General features: G+C 33.0%; 1 protein-coding gene across 4 annotated transcripts; it reads right to left on the minus strand.

Annotated features, from left to right (window-relative positions):
- Window positions 1-6,312: 6,312 nt before the first annotated feature.
- Window positions 6,313-12,854, minus strand: LOC148596430 (galactoside alpha-(1,2)-fucosyltransferase 2-like). 4 transcript variants are annotated; one of them, XR_015919256.1, is made up of 3 exons: window positions 12,771-12,854; window positions 9,318-11,066; window positions 6,313-7,671 (listed from the first exon to the last, which is right to left on the minus strand). XR_015919256.1 is itself a non-coding variant. In XM_088564548.1 (3 exons), the coding sequence occupies exons 1-2, from the start codon at window positions 12,793-12,795 to the stop codon at window positions 10,096-10,098; spliced, it is 996 nt and encodes a 331-aa protein (XP_088420674.1). In that variant the 5' UTR covers window positions 12,796-12,854; the 3' UTR covers window positions 6,317-7,671; window positions 10,077-10,095. The 4 variants fall into 4 exon arrangements, 3 of the variants coding, with proteins under 3 accessions (XP_088420674.1, XP_088420675.1, XP_088420672.1); XM_088564548.1 differs by having other exon boundaries at window positions 6,317-7,671; window positions 10,077-11,066; XM_088564549.1 differs by lacking the exon at window positions 6,313-7,671 and adding an exon at window positions 7,680-9,067 and having other exon boundaries at window positions 10,077-11,066.
- Between the last annotated feature and the right edge of the window lie 3,946 nt (window positions 12,855-16,800).

The following is a 16,800-nucleotide window of genomic DNA, read 5'->3' on the forward strand; positions in this document are numbered from 1 at the left end:
TTGGTGGATGTTGACCCTTTTGATGGCTTTAATTTCCGTTGATGGGTCAATAAATAAAAAGGTCAATGTAAGATCAACAGGTGGTGGTCGCGGGATTAACAAATTTTGTCTAATGAATACCCAAATGAAAACAGTCAACGTATAACTGAATGGACAAAAAAAGGAAATATGTTCAAGGTGTGTTTGTCCAAGTTTCATTATTTATTTAGATATGTTATATTTTTTTCCTCTACTTTACAATGTTTGTGAGTTTTTTTTATCTAAATTTTAAGATAAAATGTTTATTTGGCTTAGATAATAGTTCCTTTTAAACAATTTCAAAATGGCGCGCAGTAGCGGCACGCCGTGAACCGCGACAAAAAATTCTTTAACAAGAATTTTCGAGGCATATGCCTATTGTGTATGTATAAGAGTAATCAAGGGAACCAAGGTTATAGCGGTAATCCAAAGATTGTAATCCAGGGATAGACAAGACATGGAAAACAGACATACACAACAAAGAACATAAAGTAACTAAAATCATACATACAATGTAACAAAAGCAAATGAGCAACACCAATAATTCTGGGAGCATGGACCAGTGCACCGGTAGGGTAAGCATCCTCTGCTTTTATCGAAATACCCGCCGAGTTGCTCATAAAAAGTCAAGTCCGAGGTAGACGAAAGAGGAAAGGAAAACTATGACAAGTTGAATAAATCAGTTTTCATGGCGCAGTTTGATATACCGTAACGATCCACGAGTGCATGATGATGACCATATAACTTCTGTAGTGATGACGAATCTTGTACTTCAAGATAACCCTGTTTCAGAAGCCTATTTGTTTTGATACAAAAATTTGCGTAGTTTCGGCAAGCTCTGGCATAACGTATGAGTTGAGGTATGAACATTCCATACGCAAGTGCTGAAGGAATGTTGCCACAGATGAAACGAAAGTTTACAATTCTGAATGAAAAGTCATCACGTTCGTCGTAAAGTTTGGTCAATAGTTTTCCTTTACCATCGATTTCTAAGTGTAGGTCAAGATATGAGGCTGACTTCACAGTGTCTGTAGTATCCTTTATCGCAATTTCTTTGGGGTAGATGCGATGTATCAAATCCCTAAAATTAGGACTGTTTAGAGATAATGCGTCATCTATATAGCGGAAACTGAGGTCGTATGATTTAGCTTAACGATATTCTTTCTTCCTGTCGGATCAGATAAGCTATAAAGTCTCATAAGAGTGAAGGAATAGATCAGCAAGTAGAGGAGCACAATTTATTTATAGAGCTTTTAAAATTTGACGAGACTTCCTTTAAAACAGAGTTCACTTGTTACCTGTGTACTACTATCACTTAAACTCCTTGGCAGTTAATTATATTGCATTTATATGTACATGATCAATTTACACTTATGTGTTAAAAATGTCATGTCTGCTTTATTACCTCTGTCATTTGAACTTATATGTTGTATAGCGTTTTGTTAATTTTGTGTATAATAAAGAATATAATAAATTAGATAAGAACTATAGGTCTTTTAGACAAATAATGTGACTACTTTGATATTTTATCCAAATATTTGAGCAATGTCTATCATCTGAGCCTCAGAAAAATACCAGCATCAATACGATTGCACTTGCATAGAAGATACATGTAGTACTAAAAATATTTCAAGTCTCACAAAATATCCAAGATGACAATTTTAGCATGTCCTGCTTTGTCCATTTAAAGTTGCATCAAAATCTAAATCCCGACTTTCGTCATAGTTCGTTTCTGTTTATTCATTATGATATAATAACTTTTCCATCTGATAATATTTGAGACAAGCCTTTTCTTTTTCTTTTTTGCAGTTTTGACAACAATTTGCCATGAAAGATTGGAAAGTGCTGTTTCCGAAAGAGAGTTTCATCTAACCACAGTTTCAAAAATAACATTAAAATTAACAATTTGCATTTGCATGGTCCTTTTCCGGTGGTGTCAGAGAATATTACACCAAGCAGCACGACAAACCGGCTATGAATGTATATTAATTGCAAACAAGTATTTGAAAACTTCCTTTCAATTTTCTTTACAACACATGCAGGGGCAGATCCAGATATTTCTAAAAACGGGTTCATATTCCGATCCAGCAAATTGATAAAAAAAAAGGAGAATTCGTCATGGTGTATTCATCAGCATCATGAAAACTGATTTATTCAACGGGTCATGGTTTTCCTCCCCTCGTTTGTCTACCCAGGACTTGACTATTTATGAGCAGCTAGGCTCATTTTTCCATGTCTAGTCTTTGTACCTGGATTACATTCTGTTGATTACCGCTATAACCTTGGTTCCCTTGATTACTCTTTCCAACCTATAATTTGTTTTTTTCCCAAATTTACACAAGTTAACAATTGTTTTAACAAGAGGAGGTCCAAATCTCAGAAACCTCCCCTAGACCTTCCAATGACTTGAAATGATTACATTATCGTAAATAATTCTATCCGACCTAATACATATGCGACTCGCACAACAATATATGGACAATGAATCAAGTTACAATGGTAACTTCCATGAAATAATGATTTGTTTAGTTTTCTCTTTTCTTGCCTTGGTTTCGGTTTTTTATAGTAATAACAGTTTTTAGTGGAGTCCGAGTTGCTCACTTGCTTTTGTTACTTTGTATGTATGATTTAAGTTTCTTTATGTTCTTTGTTGTGCATGTCTGTTTTCCATGTCTGGTTTTTGTCCCTGGATTACATTCTTTTGATTACTTCAATATCCTTTATTACTCTTTGACAAATCGATGACTGATCGGAAACTAATTGGAGATCGATGACCGCTCGCAATGTTTGTTGCACAGACCGGTTGAATTGATGGTTTCTAGCAGAGCTTTCGAAGTTTTCAGGATCAACATTGAATCAATACCACTGCGGGTGTAATAAGTGTCGTGGTAGGACTAGAGACCATCTTTTACAGCTGTGAACGTAGAAGTTGATAGTTTGTACATTGTTTGTATAGTTTATTATGAAGTTAAATAATCCAGTACATAGTTATATTACATTGGTATGTTCGATAATAGGGTTGAATCGAACAAACATTTTTTATTAACAACCTGTATCGATTTTAACTTAAATTTACAATGATATTAAAAAGCTAAAAACGGACAATGAGAAACTGAAAAAACTCCATTAATATTTCATTCAAGTGTAACAAATTTGATGCATTAACTCGCAGATTAACGGAACCGAGAAGTGTCTCAGATTTTTATTAACTATGATGTAAAGTACTCTTGCAGAAATAATGTTTTTGTGAAAATTTTGAAATAAAATACTTAGGATAGTTTGTTTTTATTAAATTTGTAATAAAATAAAAGAAAATACATAATTTTACATGATGTACGAATAAAAATTACAATAATTAAGTGTTGGTACGAATCGGGTAAATGGGAAAATCAGAAACATGCACGTCAAAAATCCCCAGGATCTGACAATGTGATATCATTCAAGGATGCTTTCTCTATTTTCAGAAGACCATATTTTGATCTCTGCATTATGCATCATTGGCTTTGCTCAGAAATTTGGCAATAGAATGTTAGAAAAATGAAGTTTTTGACAGAGTTATCTGCCCTTGAAATATTCATTTTCAGTGATATTTCAATGAAACTACAACTCAATGCATCAACATGACATGGAAAATATTGTCTTTTGTCTCTGATTCTGATGGTGCAAATAGTCAAATTACACCATCAAAATGATGAGTTTTTGTCATACGATGTTTCAAACACTGCCTGATTCTGGGCCATGAAAACTGATTTGTTCAACGTGTCATTGTTTCCCTTTCTTCTGTCGTCTTCTAGAAAAGCAGAGGACGCTTGCCCTACCGGTGCACCTGGTCCATGCTCCCAGTTTTCAGTGGAGTCTGAGTTGCTCATTTGCTTCTGTTGCTTTATATGTATGATTTAAGTTTATTTATGTTCTTTGTTGTGTATGTCCGTTTTTTGTCCCTGGATTGCATTCTTTTGATTACCGCTATAACCTTGGTTTTCATGATTACTCTACAAAGACTGACACTTAACTAAATATACTTCACGCATTGTTTACTTTTTGCATATGACAAATGTATACTATTTCTTTTACCCTCGATAGTAGATAAAATGTCATTCTATCGAAATCACTGAAGCAGAACATGTTCCATAATTTAAAATGCTAGGTTTAAAGAAAAAGTTTACTGGAGTAGTTGTGGTATGTTTCGTTGCAATGATTATTACATTTAATTTTTTTAAAGACCAATATAAAAATGTAAACGATCCGTATGTGCTTGCTAGAGCTTTAGAAATCAATATCACAGCGTTAAACTAGTGATATAAGTGAAAAGGAAACAAAAACATAACTCAAATAACCACAAAATTTCAACTATATATGATTGAAATATAAAGTTCCTTGGTACAGTTTAAATGTCAGAATAAATATCAGTAAATGAACTCATAAAAAGTTCGCTGTTAGCGCTTTCTGTGTCTTGATACTTCGGACAGTCAATGAACGTCGTTAACTTCAACATAGTGACCATTTACAATTTTGACACAACGTCGTATAACATAATTCATTTAAGTAATAATTTATAATTTTTGTGCAGTTGCTTATGTCAGAATGTTTCTGTTAGTGTTTTATAATTTCGTTATGTATAATTTTATTTTTTTCTGTTATTTGGCATAGTGAATTGTTACTTAGATTCTTTTCTGGCATTCTCTTATCATAATTCTCTTATCATCAACAGCAATAATTGAAAACAATGTCTTTTACAAAACACTATAAAAAGCAAAAACGAAAACGAAAACGAAACACCAACAACAACAACAACAAAATCAACAACAAAAAACAGTGAAATATAGTATTCTTGACACGATAAAATGATGCGGTTTTGCTTTCTTGGGCTTTCAAATCATATTATTTTTGGGGGGGGATTAGTTGAAGTTTTTTCGTGTTTATGTTATAAGACTTAAAGCTTTTGTAAATGATAGATTAACAAGACAAATAAGGATTTTGGAATCTTGTGGAATTTGTGTGTTGCGTCAAAAATCAGTGTTTCAAAGAAATTTTTAAAGAATGGTTTTGAATTTCAAAAGTTTGTGATTGGTTTTCAGATGCAAGATTAGTGACCAAATCTTTTGATAATCTAAATATTTTTTCTTGATAAAGGATAAGTTGCCCACGCATGTGAGTAACACTATCTGTTAAGACATATGTAACAAGACACGTTTTTTTTTAATCAGATTGATCAAATGCAAACATGTTGGCTACATTTGGGTTTTCAGGTTAGTCATGCAAGAACTACAAAATGGTTTGTAAGCATAGTAGGGAGACGTACTCCTAAATGTTATAGCATGGCCATCTTGATTTCGACAGAGTTGAATTTATAAAGACTGACCATAGACTATGTACAAAAAGTGCTTCATTTGAGAGAGTAATCAAGGGAACCAAGGTTATAGCGGTAATCAAAAGAATGTAATCCAGGGACAAAGACCAGACATGGAAAACAGACATACACAAAAAAGAACATAAAGTAACTAAAATCATGAATACAAAGTAACAAAAGTAAATGAGCAACTCAGACTCCACTAAAAACTGGGAGCATGGACCAGGTGCACCGGTAGGGTAAGCGTCCTCTGCTTTTCCAGAAACACCCACCGAGTTGCTCATAAAAAGTCAAGTCCGGGGTAGACAAACGAGGAAAGGTGAACTATGACCCGTTGAATAAATCAGTTTTCATGGTGTTGATGGATACGTCACAACGATCCACGATTCTGTAGTGATGACTTCAATCTTGTAGCAAAACAACCCTGTTCCAGAAGCCTATTGTTAGAGTTCTAGCGCGGTACAAGAAGTTTGAGAATATTTTTCATAATATCTAAATTTTGTTGATGAAGCCAAGAAAAAAAGAGTGAAAAAACAAAATAATACTAATAAAACTAATACACAACAAAGCACAAAGATAATGCTCAGAACTTTGAAGGAATGGTGAATTTTAATAAATTTAATTGTTGTCAATATGAGTGTCTTGAAAGAATGCGAAAATGCTTTTTACCAGGCTGAAATAGTACTTATAATAATTTTATATCATTGTGTATGTTTTTTTGAAGTTGTATGTCATGTACGACCTGCACTTTGTTGGGGCACGTTTTGGTATTCGCAACTTAGTTTGGCCAGAGTTTCCCCTCGTTTGCATATTCATCTCTGTCTTGTACCTTTCATGTCTACTTTGTAATTGATTATATCTACATGTTTTATCTGATAAGTGAAATCAAATATACCAGATTGGTCAGTGACTTGTTTATATCTACATTTTTACAAGTTTTCAAAACAGGAATACAAATACAATTGTTTGTCCTTTCTACAATATCACACATTAATGACAAAATCTAATCAATGAATTTTCTTAAGTATTAGTTTTGTATCATGAACTGGAATTTTGTGTAATACTTGTCATCTCCGATAAAAGCTGTTGCTCCCTGGCATGTGCAGGTGTGCATCCGGAACTATTCAAAGCTTTAATGCAATTTGCATCACAAAACTAATAACCGTAGTGGCCGAGTAATGATCGACGGGATCATGATGACTACCATAAAACATCTGTAGTGGTGACTTCAATCCTATAGCAACATAACCCTGTTCCAGAAGCCTAATAGTAAGATGTCTAGGGCGATACAATAAAGTCTGTATAGTTACGACAAGCTCTGGCTTAACGTATGAGTTGTGATATGAAAACTCCATACGCAGGTGCTGAAGGGATGTTGTCATAGATAAAGGAATGAACCACGTCACCACGTTTGTCGTTGTTTGGTAAATTGTTTTTCTTTACCATTGATCTCTAACTGTAGATCAAGATATGAGGCTGACTTCACAGTGTCTGTAGTATCCTTTATCTCAAGTTATTTGGGGGTAGATTTGATGTATCAAATCCCCAAAACTAGGATTGTTAATACGTCATCCATATTGCGAGATTAAAGGATCTATTTTAATAATGTTCCTTCTTTTGCATCAGATCAGCTATAAAGTCTCATAAGAATGAAACAATAGGTCAGGAAGTAGAAGAGCACAAGTTATTTCTATTGGAATGCTGACCACTTGTTGAAAAACGCGTCCTCCACCCTGGACAAATCTGTTGTCGATCAAAAATTCTCGTATTTTGAAAACTTCTTCTGTTTATTTGGAAGATGATTTGGAACTAAAAAATGCATTTGTGTCGGGATTTTAACTGAGTATGGGGAATAAAAGTATACACTGTTGAAAAATCATAGATTTTAATGCTATTCTAGTCTGATGATAAACTTGAAATGAGGGACTCCGAAAGATCTTGGCACTCATTGACGTACCTAAAACTTTCATTCGTATCACAATTAAAGACCTCACGGCCTTTAACTACTCTGACAGAGAATCAATGTCTTCTTGTTCTCGTTTTATCCATTTTCTTGCATAGTCCTCGGCGGCATCCAAAAGAACTTTAAAGTTATAATTCCAATTTATGGAGCGTGGTTCATGGTACTTGGGACCTTTAGAAAGGATATTACGCAGAGATTCGTTTTCGATGATGTGGTATGATTGCCAATGAGATAGTCATCCACCAAATGCCAAGCAAAGAACAATTTAACTTCAACTGGTTACCATATGGTCTTCAATGTTAGGCAAAATCCATACCATAAAAAGAAATCGTACAATTCCCTAAAATAAATGGTGTGAAACTATTCATAAAAGCTGAAAATCGACTCATCTCAAAGAAAAAAATGTAAAACGCATAAAACAATAAACATTAAAAAAAACAACAACCACTGGAAGAGTAATCAAGGGAACCAAGGTTATAGCGGTAATCGAAAGAATGTTATCCAGGGACAAAGACCAAACATGGAAAACAGACACAGAACTAGAACATGTTTTTAATTCAATTCAGTTATGACAGAATCATATTTATATTGCCGATATTTTTAGACAACCCAAAAACAACATATGGTATAAGTAAATAAGTACTTATAGAAAAAAATGCAGATACGGTGAAACCTTCAAGTAAGCTCTGAAAATCCCGAAAAAAGGAATGAAATCCACGGTTAAAGAACGATGACACCAAATCAAAATGAACTAAAAAGTCAAACAACGACACTAAACACCTCATTCGCCAATATTGACATTAGGGTGAAGTAATTATTTTCTACTGTGACCTTGGTGAACATATATGATAATTATGTTACATTTTAAAAAGTATGTATCAAACAACCAGTCCTTTGAACCTATATGTAACCTTAAATTTAAACCATTTTATATAGAAACATTAAGCTAATTAGGGATTATTAGTAGAACAAGAAAAGAAGCAGGAATTTGAAAATAGAAGTGTAGCAAGAGTAATCAAGGGAACAAAGATTCTATGATTCAATTAAAGGTCAATGTCCGAAAACATCGTATGTCTATAGAGTCATCGGTTAAAACATAAAAAAATGATTTTGTATCGGGTAATTTTTTTTCAGTATATATCACCATGTTATTACCAAAAAAAAGTATGATTTCCCTCAATCGTCGATCTATTATAATCATTTCAGAAATCAATAGAATTATAAAGACTTTAGTAAGAGCATTCGCCTTTAAATTGAACAATTATAATCTGGTTTTGTATTATTGATAATTTTATCACTTTGATCTGTGTTAAAAAATTCCAATAACATGTTACTTTTTTACTAGCCAAAAATATAGCTATTAACAAAAACGACAAAAACAAAAACAAGCATAATCCCAAAAACCCTGAAACCGACCGTGTGTACATGTTTAATAGTACATAGTACATTTTTTGCGTGTTTCCCAGGCTTTAAGAGTTGTAGTGAAATGTATATATCTTTCTTAATTTTGATTATACATTAATAAGTGTATACAACTATATAACACTGTTACAAAATAGGTAAAACAAAACTACTGAAAACAACAAACGTGTTCGTTCGTTCCATGTTCCGTGTGCATTCAGTGTACCTTGTACCGTGTATTGTGTCCTTTCCGTGTACCGTGTTTATTGTAACATAACATATGGTAAATGTTAGTCATAAATCATATGGATGTAGTATACTTTCAGTCATAATTACTGTGAAATAAGCAAAACAAAACTGAATTCGCCTAATTTTGAAGTTTGATAGGCACGGTTTTGCAAAGACATTTTTTACCCATTAAACCCTTTTTTTTGTAGAACGGAAATTTATCAAAACCTTTACATTCTTTGTTCACTAATATTGTGTATTGGTCAAGACGTTTGGATCCTTTTAAATGATTTGACAAGGGAAACATTTTTGAAAACTTTACATTTTTCTAGCTTGTTAGTTTGTCTTTTTTCTTACCTTAAGAATAAAGTCGAATATGTTTCTTTCAATATGCCATTTACTTTCACTCTCAGGCCAAGAAGTTGGATTCTTAAGTGTCGCGTTAATGATGCCCAATATTATTTGCCAGAATTTTTAACCATATCAAAGTACACAATTATTTTTACACAACATTTGCCACATGTACATAGTTCGATTTTACCACCTGGTCTTATGTTCTGATCTTATATTCATTAAATAAACAACTACCAACATAAAGGGTTTGCAAAACACTAGTACGAGGAAGAAATCGCTAACTTGACAAGAACTATTAATTCATAACACATTTTAAAGCATATTTGCATGAATTAACAAAAATACATAATTTTTTGTCCGCACTTTTCTTACGAAATATTTTTTATTGGGTGTATATACACATTAGCTATTTCTTAAAGGATCATAATTGTCACAGGTAATATGCCTTGTATATGTGAGAACATCTTTGAATAAAGAATATTTTCCGTTGATCGGTGGTCTTTTACACATTCATGACCTATTTTTTTTCTATTTCGTGATTATGTGTCCAAAATAATTTTATATTACAGCAAGTATGAACAGTGCAAAAGGTCATCCCGAACAAAACGCTAGTTAATCCTATAGGTGATTTTTATCATTATTTTTAAGAAGACAATTTAATAATTTCATCAATGCTGTTTTAAAACGTTTCTTTTAAAGAGGATTCTTCAAGTTCAATCTTTCAACTTTTCTATGAAACTTTACTTATTTTAGTAGTTTTACCTCTTAAAATATGGTAATATTACAAGCCAACCCAGTAATCCGGAAAATGATCTGTATAGTCTCCAAAGGCTTCTTTAAGAACAGAGTCGTCTTCCGCAGGGTTGTTAAAGTAAGTAACGTTTCCTCCGATCAACCATCCTGCCCACCAACCAAACGTCCCTACAGTCATGATGAAATGATCACACATTGTTATAATTGCTAAATCAATTTCCGGTGGATTATTTTCTATATATTTTACTTTGATATTACCAGGCATGTTTTTCTTTGTCCATAACATATCATCAGAAATCACTACAAAGAATACATTTGTATACATTGATTCGTACCAGTCGACAGCCTTTGAAAGATATTCTTTAGTTGCAACTTTAATTCCAGATCGTTTATCGTTCTTTCTAATATCTATTTTATCTCCCCTCCTGACATGAACTCCAACAAACTGCCATTTACTATCAATGGCATTATTATATTCTGTGGTAACTCTTTCAAAAATGAATTTAGCTTTCATTCGAATGTGCTGTTTAAAGCTGAATTCTTTCAAAATTGCATTTCGTTCGTTTTCAAAATACTTATAGGATTGTAAATACGTGACGAAGCTTATAGACTCTCTAGGTATAAAGTTTACGATTCGCCTATCAAACCTGGCACCATGGCTTTCTTTCATTGTTTTTACAGAACGACATCTTGACCAGAACAAATATCGAGGAACAATATTTGCGTGAAGGTTGAATATTTGAGTAAGACTGCAATCATCAGTTAATTCTACCTCCATATTTTTCATCAGAGCCACAGCACACGACGATGCATATATAAACATTTGATTACCTATTCTTCCAGCAAATTTAGGACAAACAGCATACTTTGGTACGGATTTTTTTCTAAAATGCATGAAGCAATCACATGAAGTATTTGAAAATGGTACTTTGAATATTTCAAATATGTGTCCAAGAATGCATAGTACACTCACGAAAAATATCACGATCACAAATGTTTCTGAAAAAAAAAGAGTCATATATAAACAAATATTGTTATACTTAGAATATAACGAGAATATATATAGTAAATTTGCCAAAGAGACAACATCCCCACTAAAAATGAACAAGGTGGAATCCCTCACTCCGCAGGGCAGGCTGCACCTGCTCCCAAATCAACTTTATACACATGTACAGCAAAGAAGATGCCCTATATAAGACTACAGCATCATAACAGAAAAATAAAACAAGACATATAGATGTCAGAAATTAATGACTTGGAATAAAGGTGTTTTGGCATGATTACAACCCTTCCTCTTTCGAATCCTGCCACTGTGGGAAAATATTAAACACGTTAAAATCAATTCAAAAAGGTAGTTGTATTTTAAAAAGAGCTTCCTGTTATATTAGATGTTAAATAACAATTTTGCAATTTCGATATGCAATTCCAAATAATTCTCTAACCCAAGACATTTATGTACTTCTAAAAAACACAGCGCTATGTTTAAATTCTCTTAAATTCGTATTATAAAATTCATTCGCTAGTGTTTTCATATGCAGTTTTTTTATGATATCGATGAATGTCAGTAGTACCTTTAAAATAACGATGTAGCAATTTTTAATTTATGAAATATTTTAAGAATTTTGCAAAATTGTTACTACTTAATATAGTGCATAAAGTCTTTATAACAAAGCAAACAATCTAGCTTTATTACCGTAGTTTATCATCCGGACATTAGTTTACGTATATTTTTTATGTTATAGTTGCTATGGATTTTTCAATACTTTATATAATTAATACAAAATCGAATACCTTCCTAGCACTGTAAGTCGATTATCAACTCTCGGCTGTCCAGAATTCTGCATCTGTTTTTTTTTTTTTCTGAAAAAGCTTGTTTAGCATCTTTTTTTTTACCCATAATTCTAATTCGACAACAGTGGTCAGTAATAAGATTTGTGACTTTTGACATTTTCCTTACCTTTTCAGCAATATACATTCATCGCCTGTATATGGTATTTATAATTCACTATAGATTCGCTACGCTAGAGCAAGTACTAACTACAAGGATTTCCTTAACGTCATAAGTGTCAGCGTAACAGACTCTTGAATCTAGGATACATTAGTTCTTGGTTGAAAATTACTCAGTTTCTTCTTAAACAATGAGTAATGATTGTTATTTATAAATTATTCTTTATATTGATATGACCACTGATTTACCTATTAAGACACTATAACATGCAAATGTTTTAATCACCACCGATATATTCACGCCTTAATGGAAGAGGGGGTTTGGTGCGCTGAAAAACCTAGATTTAACTAATCATTTTGTTTAAAATGCATGTATCAAATCAGGAGTACTGCGGTTCCAGCTACTCCGGTAATAAAATATCTATTTTGTCAGATTTATTTTGGATTTGACTTGATTATGGGTTATCGGATTACTGTTCGGTTATTTTTTTGTTACCCTTATTCAATATTAAGAGATGTCAATCATTGATTGACAAAAAAAAATAAGTTAAACATATTAACTGTTTGAAATTCATCACAATTACAACTAAAACATCTTTTGGGATGAATAATGTCGCGTTTTCCAGTGATTAATAGGTCGAAATAACGGGATAAACAAATACTTAAACTGTATTCTCAATTAAACAAAATTTTAATTATATATTATATCTATATGTAACCCTATCTATATTATATTCATGTTTAAGTAAATTTCACCTTTCTTTGAAAAGTAGAAGTTCATTTTCTAGTATTTAGCAATGCTTTTTTACAGAAACAATAAAGGATCGCAATACTAATACATAAATCATCCATCCATTTAATAAATAAATGAGTTGGTAATTGAAATTAAAAATGAAATTACTTAACAAATGGGTTTGATTAATGATCAGAGAGAGAGAGAGAGAGAGAGAGATCCGGAAACCGAAATATTCACGATACTTGACGATTTATCATTCGGAACTTGCCCGAAATATTTTGCATTTACTTATACACAGTTTGTGTTAAATGCCAAGATGACGAAAATCGCTAATTTCTCCTACTTCCGTTTATCAACAAAGGTATAGATGCAATTAATTCGGCTAACACCCTCCATTAAATAAACGTCACGAACACAATTCCCCGCATTTTAAAGGCAAATCAATTCCAATTATTTCATACTCGTATACTTCACCTATTGCATTTAAAATTTTCAATTATACAATGCTATTGTAGGACTTCAAGGCCAAACCACCCATCTGTTCTTGCAAAACTCTCCATTCAGATATGATCTTTTCGGTTACGTCATTACGGGGCATTTAAACTTTATAAACTAGAAACTCAAGAGAGCCTGAATCGCTCACCTGGTTAAACAGAAGATATATAATTATTTATTATTCTATTGTCAACAAATAAAACTGGTACATTAATCATTAAGTGTAACACAATATAACTATTTACTATCAATACATAATATAGTCACTGCAATGTCTAACACAATATTAATAACTGCAATCTTTTGCAAAAAAAAAAATGATTTTATAAAATACTTACACCTCCTGTGGTTCTGAGTAGTGCTGAACATTTCAGTATGAAATGTCAAAGGTACCATCTAAGGCGTGGTCTGGTTGGTCATGTGTACTGTCTGGGTCTGGTTGGTCTTGAATACTGTCTGGGTCTGGTTGGTCATGAATACTGTCTGTGTCTAGGCTGCTTTCTTGTATATCTTTGACGAACCCACCAATAAGGTCTGCGTTCATGGGCTCTGGTAGGTCTCTGCATTATTCACAAGTGAAGTTCATAATTGTTCTGCACCTAAGGGCTTGTCTATACTGGTCAATGCTAACACCGGTGTTGCAAGTGCAATGCTGCCATCGGTCATATACATCACACGTAATTCCGTGCTGCCACTTACTAAACACCTGGTCACAAGAGATACAAACATCTGACATAATGGATATGAAAGAGTATGAATGCAAATCTTGAACGGCTTGCCTTATATATGCTTCTGAATTGTTAGGCTTTGACGGCTCAGGAAAACACAAGATTTGGAATTGTTTTTATTTTGATTAACTGAACTCAACTTCCAAGCTAAGGACTTGACTTTAAATTATAGCATATATGAATCATTTCTTTAATTACCTATAATTATTGTGATAACAAATTCAATACCTCCTTTAATTTAATTACCAATAATTGACACATTATAAATAAAAAGTTCTAATGAATATCCGATTCAATTAATTAACGGCTAATTAAATTATATTGACAATTGTGGCATAAAACCAGTTATATTGTTGTTATAACATCTTGATTGAAGCTAGCTATTTTACTGTTAAACAAAATCCTAATTGTAATTTCGAATTGTCAAGCCAATTAAAATAATAACCATTTATAATAAAACTAATTAATCAATTTGCTATTAAGATGTCAAAATAAAAAAAGAAAGTGGATGATAATTAAAAGCATTATAATTGAAGTATATATTTTTTAACTGATATGATATTTTATAAATGATTTTATAAATAATGTGATATTTTGTTAATGAAACAGTAAAACATAATCGGGGTGAAACGACCCGTCGCGAACAGGTAACCCATGCGAAACGACTCGCTATCATTCTGACTACAAAATCGCACAATTCGTCAATAGAAATTTAGGGCCTACTTCGATTCGTCCAAATCGGTTTACTCGGGGTTATTTTTTTTTTTTTTTTGGTTTCATTACACATGCGCCAAGAGCGTAGCAATCGAATCAAAAAACTCTACCGAGTTACTCGAGGTTTGTTGTTTACCATAACAACATGGACGAATTAACTATTATAAACTATATTTTCAGTGATGATAAAGAAATGATGGCGATTCAAAATATAATAGATGCAAATCAAATGTTACTTCAGTTATTGACAACCTTGTTGGCCAGGGACCATGTCCTACGCATTCAAAACTTCGCCGAGGAGGCTGTTTCTAGGTTTTCGAATAAGGATTTTAGAAGTCATTTTCTTATTGATCGGAGTACGTTTGAGATAGTCCTCCAAGAAGTCGCACCCCTACTTCAATCAAAGAAAGTGGATGGGAGAGACCAATACGATTGATTGTTGTTGTTTATTGCCGTTTCGGCGACCAGGGCCACATCACGGCAAGAACATTTAATGCAAGGAACATATTAAAATTAAGATCAAAGTCTCTTCATAAAATAATGAAAGACTGACATCAATTGCTAATAAAACAATACCTAAAACCTCGACAAATCCAAAAAGGCCTAGTAAACCATGGTTTACTGATGAGTGCGACAAAGCGATCGAAGAACGCAACAAGGCCCATCGCCGGTTTGACAAAAATCCTACACCAGCAAATCTGTCAAACTTCCGAATATTTCGAATATTTCGAGCAAAAGCTCGACGTACATGTAAACAAGCCAGACGAACCTCTTGTTTCTAGTATTAAATCTCACACTCCCCTCAATAAAGTATGGAATTTTATTAGAAAAGTAAAAGGAAAAAAATCGAATTCTTCAGTGAAACACCTAAAAGTTGGTAATACCACTCTAACCACCGAAAAAGATATCGCCAATAAGCTAGCTGAAACATTCGCTAAACATTCATCCTCAACTAACTACAAACCGGATTTTCAAAAAATTAAATCATCTGCAGAAAAGACAAAATTAAACTATAAACAAATAATGCTGAATGCTACAACTCTCAAATTTCTATAGAGGAACTAAAATCGTCACTGTCTAAAGCCCACGATACAGCTAGTGGGCTAGATAATATTTACTATCAACTTTTGAAACATCTTCCTGATCCATCTCTACATACACTTCTTACGTTAATGAACGAGATATGGACTTCTGGTAACGTTCCGTCCATCTGGAAAACGGCTTCAGTAGTCCCTATTCCAAAACCAGAAAAAGATCATACGGATCCTTCAAATTATCGCCCGATCGCATTGACAAGCTGCGTCTGCAAGACAATGGAACGAATGGTCAATGATCGCCTTGTGTGGTTCCTTGAGAAGCACAACTTACTCACGGTAATGACAACGTAAATCTGTCCCAATCGGCCCGTTGGCAGTATAAAGGTTAAAAACAAACAACAAAACAAGCCATTTAAAACTTTAACTTATGGTTTTAGAATAAAATATTCCATTTGTATTGCATTAATGGCATGATTTCGGGTCCAAATTTAGTTGGTGTGCGTTTTGTCACCGGAGACACGATACACACTTTGCCCAATAATATTGCAATAAAAAAAACACTGCATATTGTTTTTTTGGTTTTTTACGATTGATAATGATTTTATCCTTTGTTCAAATGTGTTTTCTATGAATTCATGAATATACCTAAAATATCGAGATCGACATGAGATTGTGCGCATGCGCATTTGGTTAGCGATGTGTAGTTGGTCATGAATCAACGTGGATTTTCTTGAATTTATTATAATCCTCGTCTCATTATCTTATATTAAATTATATGACTGAAAGTTTTGTCCACGGAACCTCTATTTTTAGTGGATGTTTATAAATGGTTTATTTGAACTATTTACTCAATACTCATTGAATGTCAGTTATTTTGAAATATCAATAATTTTAAAGTGGTCTTATTTGTTTACTCATTGCCTGACTTCCTCAAAATTTTTGTCATTTTTTTAAATACTTATAGAAAGTTGTCGTCGGTGGTTAGATGGGTAGTGTAGGTCTTCATAATAATAGTTTGAATAGTACTATTTTACTTGTCATTTTTCTGGCTTACTTCCTCAATAGTTTGTCCTTTT

Source organism: Perna viridis, unplaced genomic scaffold (assembly GCF_037379345.1).
Source record: "Perna viridis isolate PV_CMFRI_1.1 ecotype Kerala unplaced genomic scaffold, ASM3737934v1 SUPER_16.17, whole genome shotgun sequence".
NCBI lineage: Eukaryota > Metazoa > Mollusca > Bivalvia > Mytilida > Mytilidae > Perna > Perna viridis.

Coding starts and splice junctions, on each gene's coding strand:
- LOC148596430 (XM_088564548.1), bottom strand. CDS start 12,795: ATGAACTTCTACTTTTCAAAGAAAG. Junction 11,067..12,770: donor CTTCTACTTTTCAAAGAAAG/GTGAAATTTACT, acceptor TTTTTTTTTCAG/AAACATTTGTGATCGTGATA.